Source organism: Aythya fuligula, chromosome 2 (genome assembly GCF_009819795.1).
Source record: "Aythya fuligula isolate bAytFul2 chromosome 2, bAytFul2.pri, whole genome shotgun sequence".
Classification (NCBI taxonomy): Eukaryota; Metazoa; Chordata; class Aves; order Anseriformes; family Anatidae; genus Aythya; species Aythya fuligula.
Window position 1 is genome coordinate 20,291,957 of NC_045560.1, and position 13,916 is coordinate 20,305,872.

The 13,916-nt window shown below is 33.7% G+C and overlaps 1 protein-coding gene across 2 annotated transcripts in view; it reads right to left on the minus strand.

The window, feature by feature from the left end:
• PLXDC2 (plexin domain containing 2) overlaps positions 1-13,916 on the minus strand; it is a 264,388-nt gene that overhangs the window by 13,851 nt on the left and 236,621 nt on the right. The window contains exons 11-13 of one of the 2 annotated variants that reach the window (XM_032181688.1): positions 11,229-11,382; positions 9,806-9,844; positions 8,163-9,145 (exon numbers count right to left, since the gene is read on the minus strand). In XM_032181688.1, the coding sequence (XP_032037579.1) occupies positions 9,096-9,145; positions 9,806-9,844; positions 11,229-11,382 (243 nt within the window). In that variant the 3' untranslated portion in view covers positions 8,163-9,095. Of the gene's footprint in view, positions 1-8,162; positions 9,146-9,805; positions 9,845-11,228; positions 11,383-13,916 lie in introns of those variants that run through there. The other variant, XM_032181687.1, reaches the window with a different exon arrangement.

Here is a 13,916-nt window from a genome sequence, read left to right on the forward strand (position 1 = left end):
CTCTTAGAAAACAACTATTGAATTCTGGGTATTGCTTCCAGCAAATTATTGTTATTATTAATAATATTAATAATAATTAATTAATTAACAATAACAATGCCTGTACATGGTCTTTCCCCATGAATATGATTACAGTTGAAACACTCCACACTAATATTTAAAAAAAAATGAACTGGAAAATACAGAATAAGTATCTATTGATCCTTACTCAGCATTAAATGCCTTGTACGAGGAACTATACAAGAAAATAGGAATGGTTAACCTTAGTGTAATAGCTCATACATCCAGGTGTAACAACACTTTTCCTCAATAGCCCAAAGAAGGACTGCATGACCCCGTTGCAATAATAGGGAGAAAAGGAAAATGAAGATGCATTATTTTAGTCAAGAGCTGTTTCTAACCATAACATGGAAATAAATATATGCAATAAGAACTTATTCATGTAAGTTTCCTTTGTTTTGATCTGTATTTTGTAATCCTTGAGGCAGGACATCTGAATCTGCACAGCACTGCTCTGCTCTTCCTCATGAAGTCAGTAACAATATTTATTACTTGCACTTGTATTTCAAATTGCAAAGTAAATGCAAATTAAGCAACTGAAAGGCCATCAGAAAAGGCCTACTGTATTCTATGTGCATTGAGTCGGGCTATTAATTCCCAGTGATGAGCAGTTACTTGTGTGAGTCACCACACTGAGAAGTAACTACTTCCCAGAAGGAGCAGAAGGTTCATAGACTGTCTCATAATTTGCTTTCTGACAGCTTCTTATTCTTTGACTCTTCCCTTCAATACCACATTGGTACATCATAGACTGCTGGATCACTTGTACACGTTTCCAGGCCTATTTACATTAAATGAGTGATTTGTATTGTAACTAGTTTATGGTTGAAGGCAGAACATCGTATTCTGCACATTAAGAAATACTGGACTTCAGCAAAGGTCTTAAGCACTTTGTAAAGACTATCAAATGAATCCCCTTTGATTTGATATTTTTCTCAGCATTTAGCATGTAGCTTTGCAACTGAGTATGCTGTCACTTTCAAATAACACAGGTGACAACAGTCTGCCTAGATTTCTACTAGTCTAGGGTGGAGCACTGCATGGACATCAGTGGTCAGAATGGCAAATTTGAAAACCAATGAAATACAAGAAATACTTTTCTTAGATGACAAGAAGTGTAAGTAACTTATAATTTCCATAATCGAAACTCATTTCATTGACCCCAGGGCTCAAATACTCATGAGAAATTGATTTCACTCTCTTTGCACAGAGACTATAAACAGTGTTGTCAACTTTGAAAATACTCTGCTGCAAAATCAACTGACAGCTCTTTTAAAAAGCTACCAAGGGAAATAGATGAAAAAAAAAAAAAGGGCTCAGACAGAAACTTTTTCAGGTGCAGAAATCTTATTAAGCTTATCACAGCAACATCTGCTGTTCCAAACAAGGCTAATCCCATAGGAGGATATTTGTCTTATGACCAACCCTTTCCCAAGCTTTCTCAGTGGAACTTTCCCCAAACTTTCATTTTCTTGTGCTCAAAATAGCAGTTGTTACATACAATATGCTCTATTTACAATTTCTCCACAGATTTTTTTTCATGTATAAACCTTTGAAGCAGAAGGAACATGTTAACATCTGCAAGGTTAGTCTGCATCTAATTAGGTTCTGAATAACAGTACAGAAACAACTAACTTTTTCCCAAGTATAAAGACACAAAATACTAACACGAAATAACCATTTTCCTGCTGGAATGCTGTCTAAAAAAAAATAAAAAAGTTGAAAAAACAAAACCAAAAACAACACCCTGTTGTCATTGTTTGTATGATAAATACATTGGGGCTATCATCTTTTATTTTATATTATTATGTTATATCTCTACTTACCATTAGATTAGAGTCTTTTGGCACAGAAGAAAAAAAAAGTGAAGGAATTGTGATTAAAAAAATCTTGTCCTGGCCTATGCGGACTGTGATGCTGACTTTAAGAGGAACGTACAAACAGGGATGGCATTTGCAAATACACTGTGGATGGATTCTTAATACTGTTTATTTCACTATTGCATATTAATCATCGAGGTTTGCAAAAGATGCAAAAAAAACCGTTTTCTATTACCTAAACTTAAGGTTCACATGAAGTTTCCACTCTGATAGTTTTATATATAAGAAAACAAAACTGTGATACATACATATACATCTTTCATGATAGGAGATGGAAAAGAATGTATTTGCTGAAGCTTTACATATCTACCTGTGAGGACAGAGATATGAAAAACTTTTGTTGGAAAATGGAAGAAAAATATGTGAAGCTAGAAGCTTTCCTTTAGATAAAGTGACATGGATCTAAGGGCAAATGATATATGAAAAAAAAAAATATGATATATGATACATGAAAAGAAAAAAGAAAAAAAAAGAATTTCATCGTGTACCTTGAAACCTCCCTTTTCTTCCACATCATTCCTTTTTACTCTTGCATTTTAGTCAGATGGTAAAGCTTCCATACAAACTTAGATGCACATGCACCTTTACAGGATATGTTGCAATACCTTGTTCGATGCTTCTGACTGACACAGCTATATTAGAAAAGCCAGGGGTACAGATGATCTAAATAGCAGCAATCAGCCTAAAGACAATAATCATTAACGTTTCTCCATGAAGAACACTTCTCCCCTCTTTTTACCTGATGAATGAATTTTCATGGTAAACCTCTGCATTTATCACAAAAAGATAAAGAATAAACTCTGCAACTACTTTTTATACAGGAACGATTTATTATAAAATGTGTATTTGCTGTTAGGTCATGTAGTAGAATAGGGCATATTCTTAAAATATGTTCATTGAAAGCATTTTTTAATCTGTCTGGTCAGATGAATAAGAAGCTATCACATAGGTATGAGAGCATCTATGCAGCACTACTGGTATAGAAATTCTGGTTTATTAAATTGGCACAGACTTAGTTTTGTGGCAAAATGGCTCTGGATACCATTCCATTAAAATTTTTCCTACAGATGAAATAATGCCAGACTGTAAAAAAGTATAGTTTCAGGTATAACCACATCTACAATAGACACTTATACACTCTTGTTACTTAGGTGTGTGCACTACATAGATTAAACATTAAAGAAACAATGTGTGGTATTTCCAGGGCCACCATGTGAACATGACATTTTTTTAAATAGTCCAGTTGGTAACTTTGGAACTTCCCCTGCATTCCCCAATTTACATGTTAGGTAATGTCCATTTTGATTTTGGCTGTGATTTTGAAGCTATAGCATGTCCAGCTTTATAAAAATACATTTATTGATTAAAATAGACTTATGTGATATTATTAATACAAAACCAAAATTAGTAGGTTATTTGTTACATAAAAATACTATCCCATAAATACTAGCTGAGGAATTTTACACACGTTTATATAATACTAACAATTACTGTATGTAATTATAATACAAACATGATAGATCATATTTTCAAAGAGCTTACAAACAACTTGGTAATACCCTGTAGGAAAATCTAAAATTAAGTGGAATTAAGTACAGAGAAAGAGTAGACTTTTAAGGGAAATGCCTCATTTAATTCATAGACATCTTTTTTTTGGATTGGAACTATGTGAAACATGTTATGACACTGAAATGCACGTGGGAAGCTTCTTTGCATCATTATTTCAAGAGACTCTTACTGTAAAAATATTACAGATTCACAGAAAATTGATGATCTTTAAAGAATGCATCATTTTGGTCACTTGAAACTTGCCATGATAACGTATTAATTTTTTTTTTTTTTAATTTATATATAGTTCACAGGGATTCCATTCTCCATCATACACTCTAAGGTTTCTAATTCAGTGTATTTCAATCTGAAGGTCTGAAATTCTGAGCTGTGGGGTAAAGTGTGATATACTAAAAGTTGGTTTTACAGATGACCATTTCTACTTCTTGATTGGGTACTGGGTACTACTTTTGCAAGTTATATAAATCTGGTGTATAAACAAAAGGTATGTACTGCTTAGCATAGATACTCTCTGATGTATTAGAAGTCTACCATAATATATACCCGGTCTTTTTAAAGTAATCTAAGCAAGGAATAAGGAAATTTACACCCTCTCCAAGGTTTATTTCAGGGTAATTTTGCAATTAAACTGCCTGTCAGTGATATGGACACCTACAGATTCAGGTTCACTCTGCCAGCTCTCCACCCTTGTCATGTACATCATCTCTAGACTGGAAGTTGAATTGCCATCTTTGGATGATTTCGGACTTGAGTTAATATGCTCCTGTGAAGAGGAGTACATAATGTTCAGGACAGTTGAACACACAGGGATACAGTGTGTGTGAGCTCAGCAAAGCCACTAAATTTTTCCCCTCGTTGGGGCCCCCATTTATATCTGGAATGTGAGTCTACCAGAAGACTGTTTCTTTTATGGGGCAGGTATATGGTTGTCCAAACCTAAGCTTTTTTCCTGTACATAATGCAGATTCCTGAACAGAAGATTAATGACCTACATAGAGCAACTGTGGGAGGGAAGAAGTGAATTTACTGTTGGAAGGATTCTCCGGAGGCTCAGAGGAATCTCCATAAAAACGTGGTCTCTACCCTTTTTAGAAACAGCATGCTCTGGACTCCTCAGCTTCTTCTGAGAATGTGTGTGATAATGGAGTGTGATTTTCTTGTTTTTGTGGGTTCATTCCCTTAGCATTTGTTAACATTCTGAGGTTAACCCACTGCTCCACTTTACTTGGTTTCATAATGATTTATAAAGTTATGGTTCAGCTAATATTAAAAAAAATGTTTTCCTATTACACATAAGAAATGAAAAGTGGTTTTGAGTGAGAATATTATGAAGTGTAACCCACAAATTCTGAATTCAATACCTAACTTAGTTATCAAATTTCCATAGGGTTCTGGGCAACTCAGTAAATCTCAACTGCTTAGTGCAGTAAACGGATATGAGTGCACTAATACTAATTCCCTCTGTTTATAGAATGCCAGCACTAACTTTGTTAGCTAAGGATGTACATTCTTCAGCCCTAAAATATCACTTAACACTGCAACAGTTGTTATTGGTGCTAATTTCAGTCTGAGTGGCTTGAGACCATTTAAGCCATTAAAATGGCTTGGTAAAATCAGGAAGTCACGAATCAATCATGAATCTCAATATTTTACCATGGTCTTTTGTCCTGGCAATGTAGCTGACTTGCTACATCCAGAAGAGCAAAACTTTACCAGATTATAAGAATTTCAATTCAGTCAACCCACTGACTTAACCTGACTGAAAACAAACACAAGACCATCAGTTCAACTTCTCATGCTTCCAGATTTACTACCCCCCACTTCATGGGTACAGAACCCTAGGTATGTCAGCTTCAATGTAAAACATACAACTATATAAGTCTTCTTTCACTTGACATCTATTTTTAACCCTCTATTTTTAACCTTCACAGTGACCCATGCACTATAATCTCAAAGACGAGTGACCAGTGTAGAAGAGATTGTAGGAATCTGGTGCCTGCAACCACTGGGTTAACTCCATGCAGAGTAGGTACTTAGAAAGACAGATGATCACAGAATTTTTTTTTTTTTTTTTTTTTTTTTTTTTTTTTTTGTGCACTAGCTGTCATACTACCATGCCTTTAAACTTAAGTCATGACAACTGTAAGAATAGATACCTTATATCATTTTATACCTGTCTTAGAAAACCAGAAAAAATAAAATAGTGTAAGTCAAACTTAAACATAACTTGAAGTGTCTACACAGTTTTGTTCAGTTTAAACTGTTTTAAAATCATACTTTAAGCTAATGTGATGTTTAATACCTAATGTGATGTAAAAATGTCTAGAGGCCAAAAATAACATTTACTTTCTAGGGGATACGTTCTAGTGTCAGTAATTTGGACTGAATTTCTGCAGGTTTCATTGGTGATATTTTTTTTAAATCATATCATAATCATTTTATAATTATAGCTTTAATAAGATGATGGCAGAAAAATTGAGATGCAGTAAAGATGCAAGAAATTCTGGAAAAGACACAAATATCCTGGTCTAAGGAACACTTAAATTAATCCAAAGTATTAAAGAAACAAACAGAAATGATCATAATTTTTCAATGCTACCAAGTTAAATGTCTTAAAAATAAATATTATTAATCTATAATCTTATTTTTTACCCAGAATGGATTAGTTCAGCGCTTTTCATTTGTAATTGCTTTAAAAAATACCCATGTAGTCCACAGGCCATTGTGTATAATATCTAGAATACATTTCATTATATGTTTAATGCACAAAGAAGATAGTATTTATATCAGAGGTTGTTGCTTTTCCAAGCTGTAGAGACTTATGTTTTCAGCTTTGGAAGGCTTCAGTTCAATAAGACACACTTATGTACTATCACATTATTTAGAAACTTAACATAGTAATAAAAAATAAGTTAGATAATTATTACCAAGCATGAACTAGTGTTAGTAACTATATATTTTACCTGGAGTTCGGGATACAGAAGAAAAACGGGACTGAGCTTTCCCCACAATTTGTCAAGAATTCTTATGGTACATAGAGCTCAGACTGCAATTTTTAAGGGAAATTAAGGAGACAGATGACTAATGGGAGCTAGATTCCAGGCATTAGGGACTCTTAAAAAAAAATCTAATGCTGGGTAAATGTATCACTGTATATAAGACATATAAAAAGACTCTATCAAAACTTCAAAACTCAGGTCTGTATTTTGGTATTTTTCTTAACCAGTTTCACAATTCTCAAACTCAAATTAAGCTCTTTATAAGGCTAATATTAATCCTGTGTATCACTAATGTTCATATCCAGAATATCTTTGAAAAAGTCCACCAGAGTGCAAGCATAAGGACACAGACATTTCCTGTCACTGTGTATGCTGGAATGGACTTATTCATAAATGTACAAAACAGCTTTCTCCCCGAGGAAGATGTTTTCTTTGTCTTTTGTTTTTTATTATTATTATTTTTATTATTTTTTTTTAACAGCAATTTCTGAATACATTTTGATGAATGAGAAGAACTAGCAGTTTTCCTGACACTTAATGTTCAACACACACACATTTTTTCTGAGTTATAAAGCTGACGGATTGAGAGGGACTTATAGCAATCAAATCATCACAAGAAGGTGTCTAAAAAGGTCAAATGAAATGTCTAGATGTGTTGGCCAATCATTTAAATCATCCACCAAAGAGTTCTCAACAAGAAAATATGATATTGCTGTAGCTTTTAAACTCTTTAGTCAGCTGTGCTGTGTTATTAGAAAAATGAAATAACAGTAACTGCAGTTAATAACAAAATACTTTTTTTTTTTTTTTTTTTCCCCCGGAATATATCTTAAATCTTACAAATACTTGCTATTTTAAAGAGTAATAAGATTCAGTAAAAATGAGGGTATGCCAGCTGTTTTTTTATATTGTTTTAATCCTGTCCCTACTAGGCATCTATCAAGTGCGTATGAAGAAAGAGAGAACACAGAAGAAATATAAACAACTGAATTTGAAATTTTTGCTAAAATATGCCATGAAAAATTGTGAATGAATTAGAGCACTAACTTGCAGATGCTTTTCTCATATAATTAAAAAGTCAAAGAACTTTGACCTGAACCTGAAATTTAATTTAAATGTAGCTGCGTTTTAGTTGGTTTCAGAAGTTCAAGGCAGAGGTGAGATGCAGAATTTCTAAAGAGTCCTCTTGTTGCACACAACCAGACATTGACTGCTACCATCCAAGGACATATCAAACTATAGGCCATCAATGGCCTATAGTTTTATATAGCTTTAATATAGCTTTAGTTTTCCATTATAAAAGGTTCCCTAACATTAGAGGTTTTCAAGATCTAGTATGAGAAAGTAAAGATGTTATATTTGTGACCTGAACTAATCTATTCTTCCTGAAAGCCTGACAAATCACAGAGAATGAAAGAACATGCTAACAGCTGTAGAGGTTTTATCTGAGACTATTCTAGGGGTCACTGGAAAATTCAATGCATAATTGAAGATTTATCAGAAAGAATTTCCCAGATTAAAAGCTATGTTTACTGTGTGAATGAGAAATCCTGATGTGTTGTTTTGCTTCTGTGTTATTTAAAGTCGGTTTCTTTTATTTTTCTTTTATTTTTGTTTTATTATTTTTATTTCAAGAATAAAAGAAACAGCTCAAGAAAAATTAATAATCACATCAGTTGTTGTTTTGTCATCCTAAAATGCAGCAGCGTTCTGCATGGGAACAGATGTCTTATATTTAACATAAGTGATGCCATGAACCCTACAAACTCACTTCACCAAGCAGACCACAGCTATCCCTTATATTATCTAATAGTCAGCATTTTGTCTGCTTTCACAGAGTTTTTCTTTCCAGATCTTAGACAAACATACGACAAGTGAAATATAATTCTGTTGCAACTCCCAAACTGAGAAAAACCTGGAATACATATTTTAAAGCCCAACTTTTGAATTACTTTTGCTGTAACAGCATACTATTTTGAGCTGTTGATGGGATGCTCAAGATGGAGAGCTGCCTGGTCCCAGGCTCTCTGCCTGCCCCCGGAGTGACTGTTTGCAGGGCAGAGAGTGGGACCAGCTCAGCTGGAAAGGCATCTTATGTACAGAACAGATGTGAAACCTGTGAGTGAAGTGCTGACTGATTCACATGGTTTATTGATCTCTAAGAGCACTGGAGCACTTTTCACAAAATAATATGTAATTTAATTTCAAGAAAAAGAAAGATTCATGGATATTCCCATAGACAAAATGCCTAACAGTACTCAGTACTGCACTGAGTTCATAGCTGATTTTATTTGAATACATCATTTCTGTGTCAAATCCACGTCAAACAGCCTCCTCTGCCCAGGGGAAAGGCAATCAGTGCCAATAATATTTCCCTTTACATCAGTGGAAATATAATTTGTTTCAATTTGCTCAGCAAATCACTCTCCACTTTGACAGACTGTTCCAATGCCCGTAGAAATCAACCCAAATATTTTGATTCTCCTCAGTAAGCAAACACAAACCCAGCCTACACCTAATGACCTAATCCTATTCTAATAGCAAAATTCTTATTGACTTCAAAGGAAGAAAGAACAAACCTCAGGACTCAGTTCTTGAACCCACACAGCAGATGACAAGAGTAGTCTTCTGTAGATTCTGATTTAACAGAGACCCTTATCAGGGAACCAAGTTAAAGAAAACACTGATCTTATTAAATCACAGAGTGGAATGTGAGTATGTGATCTGTGTTCATACAGAAACACAGATTCAAGATGGACATGCTTATTAATAAAATGTCACCTAACACATTATTATGAATGAATTTCACAGAATCACAGAATCACAGAATCATCCAGGTTGGAAGAGACCTCCAAGATCACCGAGTCCAACCTCTGACCTAACACTAACAAGTCCTTCACTAAACCATATCAAAAATTTGATATAAGAATATTATAATTTAGTACTAGCATCATATCCTCTCCTTGTACAGTTTAATACTCTGTTTTTATAATACAGGAATACAGTTAATAAATGTATCGATACATTTAAACTTTTTCTTTAATATGTCATTTTTTAAAGAAGTTAATTAAACCTGTTTTATTAAAGGCTTATAAAGAGAGATGAAAACGTTTAATTTACTAAGTAGTTGCTAAGCTTATTTGTCCTTATGGTTTTCTGTAGAGATGTGGAATTCTGAAGTCCCTTGGGAATCTGTTAAAAGCTATTTCTACAGTATGATTTTGATTAATGAATTTCAGTGGGATGTAATTTGATAAACTGCTGACATTATTTACAAATAAAAGAATCTTCTCTTACCTCCATTATCTTTTAGGTGCAGCGCTATCTTGGTGTCATCTATAAAGGAAATTCAAAGTTAGCAGTAGCAAGAAGCATATTTCTAGGTCATTATTTGGTTTAGAAATGACTCTCTTTCTAATGCTAAACAACTTCCACAACTAAAAAATAATTTAACATTCAATTCAATGAGAATAAGATCATGGTGTTTTTACTTACAAACCAGGCTTTACTTCATATGAAACTGTTGCAGTGTAAAGCAGGATTCAAAATACTGGTAAATAAGGGCCACCTCATAGCACTTAGAAATAATTTATTTTTGTTATACATTAATACTTGAGCATTCTATCATATTAAGGACTGCATGAACCAGCATAAATAAAATAAAATAAAATGAAACAATACCTAGCTCCTCTTCTAAGAATTACAAAAAAGGTCTACCAGCTTTAAATCCTATTTATTTCCTTTCCCTCTTGTTGTGAGATTTAATGAATAAAATCTCAGGGCAATATTAGCAGGTGTGCATATGGGAATAATTCTGCTAATGCAGTCCAAATCTTCCATTGATGGTTTCTGAACTTCCCTTGCTGCAAAGAAAACCAAGTCGTTTTTATCAGTAGATTCCCTCATTGTAATGCCTTCAGCTTAAAATTTCCTGTCACAGGCCACTTAGAAATTCTGCACACACCTGCTAGCTTCCCATGTGTTAATATCCAATTCCAACAGAAATCTTGTCCCTACTCTGTTCTGTTTTATAGATGCTATTTGATTAATTTTGGTTAGCTTTTGTATCCTGCTGAATTCTCCCCAGAAGGAGGAAAACAGGATATCCATAGCATAGAGTGGAATCCTTTCTCATCCACAGAAAGGCAATATTTAAGAAGCCAGTGGAACAAGGATGAGAACTGACACTTCATCATTTACCCAGCTAATTGATTTCAGAAGCCTACAGAAACTATTTCACAACTGTGAGCACTACATGAAAAGAACAGTGTCAACTGACTGAAAAAAGTGAACAAGCAAATTTCAAAGAGTTCTTCAATTTTGGTCATCTCCAATTTTTGCCTGGCTAAATACAATACACAAGGTGACCACAAATTCTTTAACTCTGTCATGGAAGTTTCTTCACTACCTTTAACAGGGCTTTCTCCATCTAATATTTCAACAAATTTGGGACTATGGCCTCTGATAGTTACAAGAACTTGAACAAGCTCTCCAGCAGCCTGCTCAACCAGCACTCCGCCTCTGCCAGTGCTCATCAAACCCACACTTACTTTTGCAAGAGCAAGTTGCAATTTAAAAGTAGTAGACTGGAATTCCCTACTCTTTCCATTACCCCAAAGAGAAAAAGACAACATGAACACATACTTAGAGGAAACATATTTGTTTTAGAGTTGCAAATGTCACATCTGTACAATAGACAAAAGCAGTCTATGCAATTCACCTTCTGTGGGCAAGCTAGTTGGCAGTTGGGAAGTGGTGGATCCTCTGGTGGTTGTTAAAACTCTGAACTTTGTTGTGGTTGGTTGAGGGATTGTGGTGGAGTATGGAGGTGTTTCTGTTGTGTCTACACTCTTCTCGCAAATCTTATCCTTTGACTGTTGGGGAAAAAAACACACACACAAAAACCAAAACATTCTTAGGGTGGTCTGTCACTGAATGAAGGATTTAAGAATGGACAAGCTGTCACAGGAAAGAGAATGAAAATGGAAGCCCTAAAACAAGGAATTTCAAAAGCTCTTTATTTTATTTTATTTTATTTTATTTTATTTTATTTTATTTTATTTTATTTTATTTTATTTTATTTTATTTTATTTTATTTTTCTTTTTTTTTTTTTTTTTTTCATTTGAAGTGCTTTACAGAGCATTAAGCAACAAAACTTATAATGCTCAGTTGTTAATGGCAAAGTTTCAAAGTCATCCCTGAATGTCAAACATTATTGCCCCCAACCAGATTTTAACACCTAAGAATATCATTCAAATTATCACTCTTCTATTGTGAATACTCACTGTGCTATTGGTCTAGGTGCCATAAAAATTGTTAAGATACATGGGAGTTAAATCATGGCTGTTCATAGTGAATAGTGTGAACAACAGCATTTAACTAGGCTTTACATGCAGTAGTCACAGAACAATATGCATGTGTGAATGTGTGTATGTATTCAGGCTAGAGAATATTTACATCCCAAACTACAGAGCAACATATTAACTATATACCTATTATTTCTATAATATTAATAATATTGCATGTATTATAGGTGCATAATGTAATAATTATAATACAAAACATAAATATTATACAAAAAGATAAGATAAAAAATCTTATATTAACGTAAAATAAATAATATATGCCACTTTACAATAATTTAGATATAATTTTCATAGGCAAATATTTCAACACAAGTATGTCACCTTTTTATTTATTTATTTATTTAATTAAATTTGTGGACACTTGTAGAAATTCTGAGCTGTAATGAATTCTTTCTTTCATGGATCACACAGTCTTACAGGAAAATAATTAACTAGCAGCAAATGTGGGAACTGCCTGTAATTCTTGCTATCCCTATTCATTTTAATCAGAAGCGAAATCCCACAAAGCCAGTATATTTTCTTGAGATCTGCCTGTCAAAATCTGGTAGGTATTGTCTTTCTTTTAATACATATGGGTATTTGGTTGTTTTTTGTTTTACTGGAAATGATGTATTACATTAAAAAAGTATCGGTACCTGCATTATAATTATTCTGTAAATTTATTTGTGTTTTAGCTTGAAAGCCACTGTTAATTTCACTAATGCAATTTCATCTAAATTTAGCTCAAAATATAACTCACAAAAAAGGAAATATTATAAGAACCCTCATTATTCATGACGATTGAATGAATAAATCTAAAATTAACCTCTGTGCTAACTGTTGATCCTTCATTGAGCTCCAGCAGTGAGCTCAAAGAATCATTCTGGAATACATTATGTAAGCTGCTGTTTCTAGTCTAGCCTGAAAGCTAGACTGTAAGTAGCAGTCAAGTAGCTTGAAACTGCAAATCAAACTATGAGTTTCTCAGATACACTTAGTGTATCAATAATTTCCTCTCAGAACATGCAGCAAACTTTGGAGCATTAGCAATAGTAAATCTAGAAGAAAAAGGGAGAATTGGCAGAATAGTATGTCTATTGTCTGTTAGAGAGGATTTTTTTGCATAACTTCATCACCAGGAACAACTAATTCTTAGCTAATTACAGTCTGGATTAAAGCAATACAAAGATTGTGCCCTGTAATAACAGATATTACAAGTAAATCTTATTTTATATTCTTGAAAAGGTTGTGATCCACAGACAATCTCTCAGAAATTCCATTCTTAACAATGTACGAACTGCAAAGCTGAAGCTTCAAGCCCACTTACCAAGGCATTATGTAGGATGCAGTTATTTTGCAATTACAGTTATAGGAGCAAAAAAATTCTTTCATCAGACTGGATTTATATCATTACTTCTCTCTACTTCTACTGAAAATAAAACAGAATGGGCTTTCCTAACTAGACACTTGGGGCTACATTTTGCCCTTAGTTTGACCTGACAATATACTCCAGAAGGGCAATGTTGCTGAAACTCATGACAGAATTAGGACCTTTCAGCCATAATAGAAAAGTAACTTTTTTTTTTATGGCCATAAGAAGATTAAAAGTGTTGTAGATTACTTTCTTCCTATTACTACAATCCCCAGATGAAAACAAACAAACAAACAAACAAACAAGCAAAGAAAACCCTACCTGTTCTAAAGGGAGGACACTAGGAAAGAATGAGCAGTATAATATTTATAAATATATCTTGAAAATGAGGTGCGTTGGTGCAGTATCCAAAGTGTGTCTTTCAGAGGAGGTCCACAGTTCCTGTTTGACAGTTCACTATTAACACGCTCAGGTATATTTTTCTCTCCCTTACTCTCCATGAAAGGAAATTCAAATGCCTTGTATTTATTTATTTATCTTTAATCTATTTGAATTCATCTATGTTTTTTTTTTTTTTTTTTTTTTTTTTTTCTGTACTAAATTATTTGGCCAGACTTCAAAAGCAAAATGTAAGACATGCACCAATGCCTGTGCATGATTGCACTGCCAGAGGGTTTTCTGGGAGGAAGA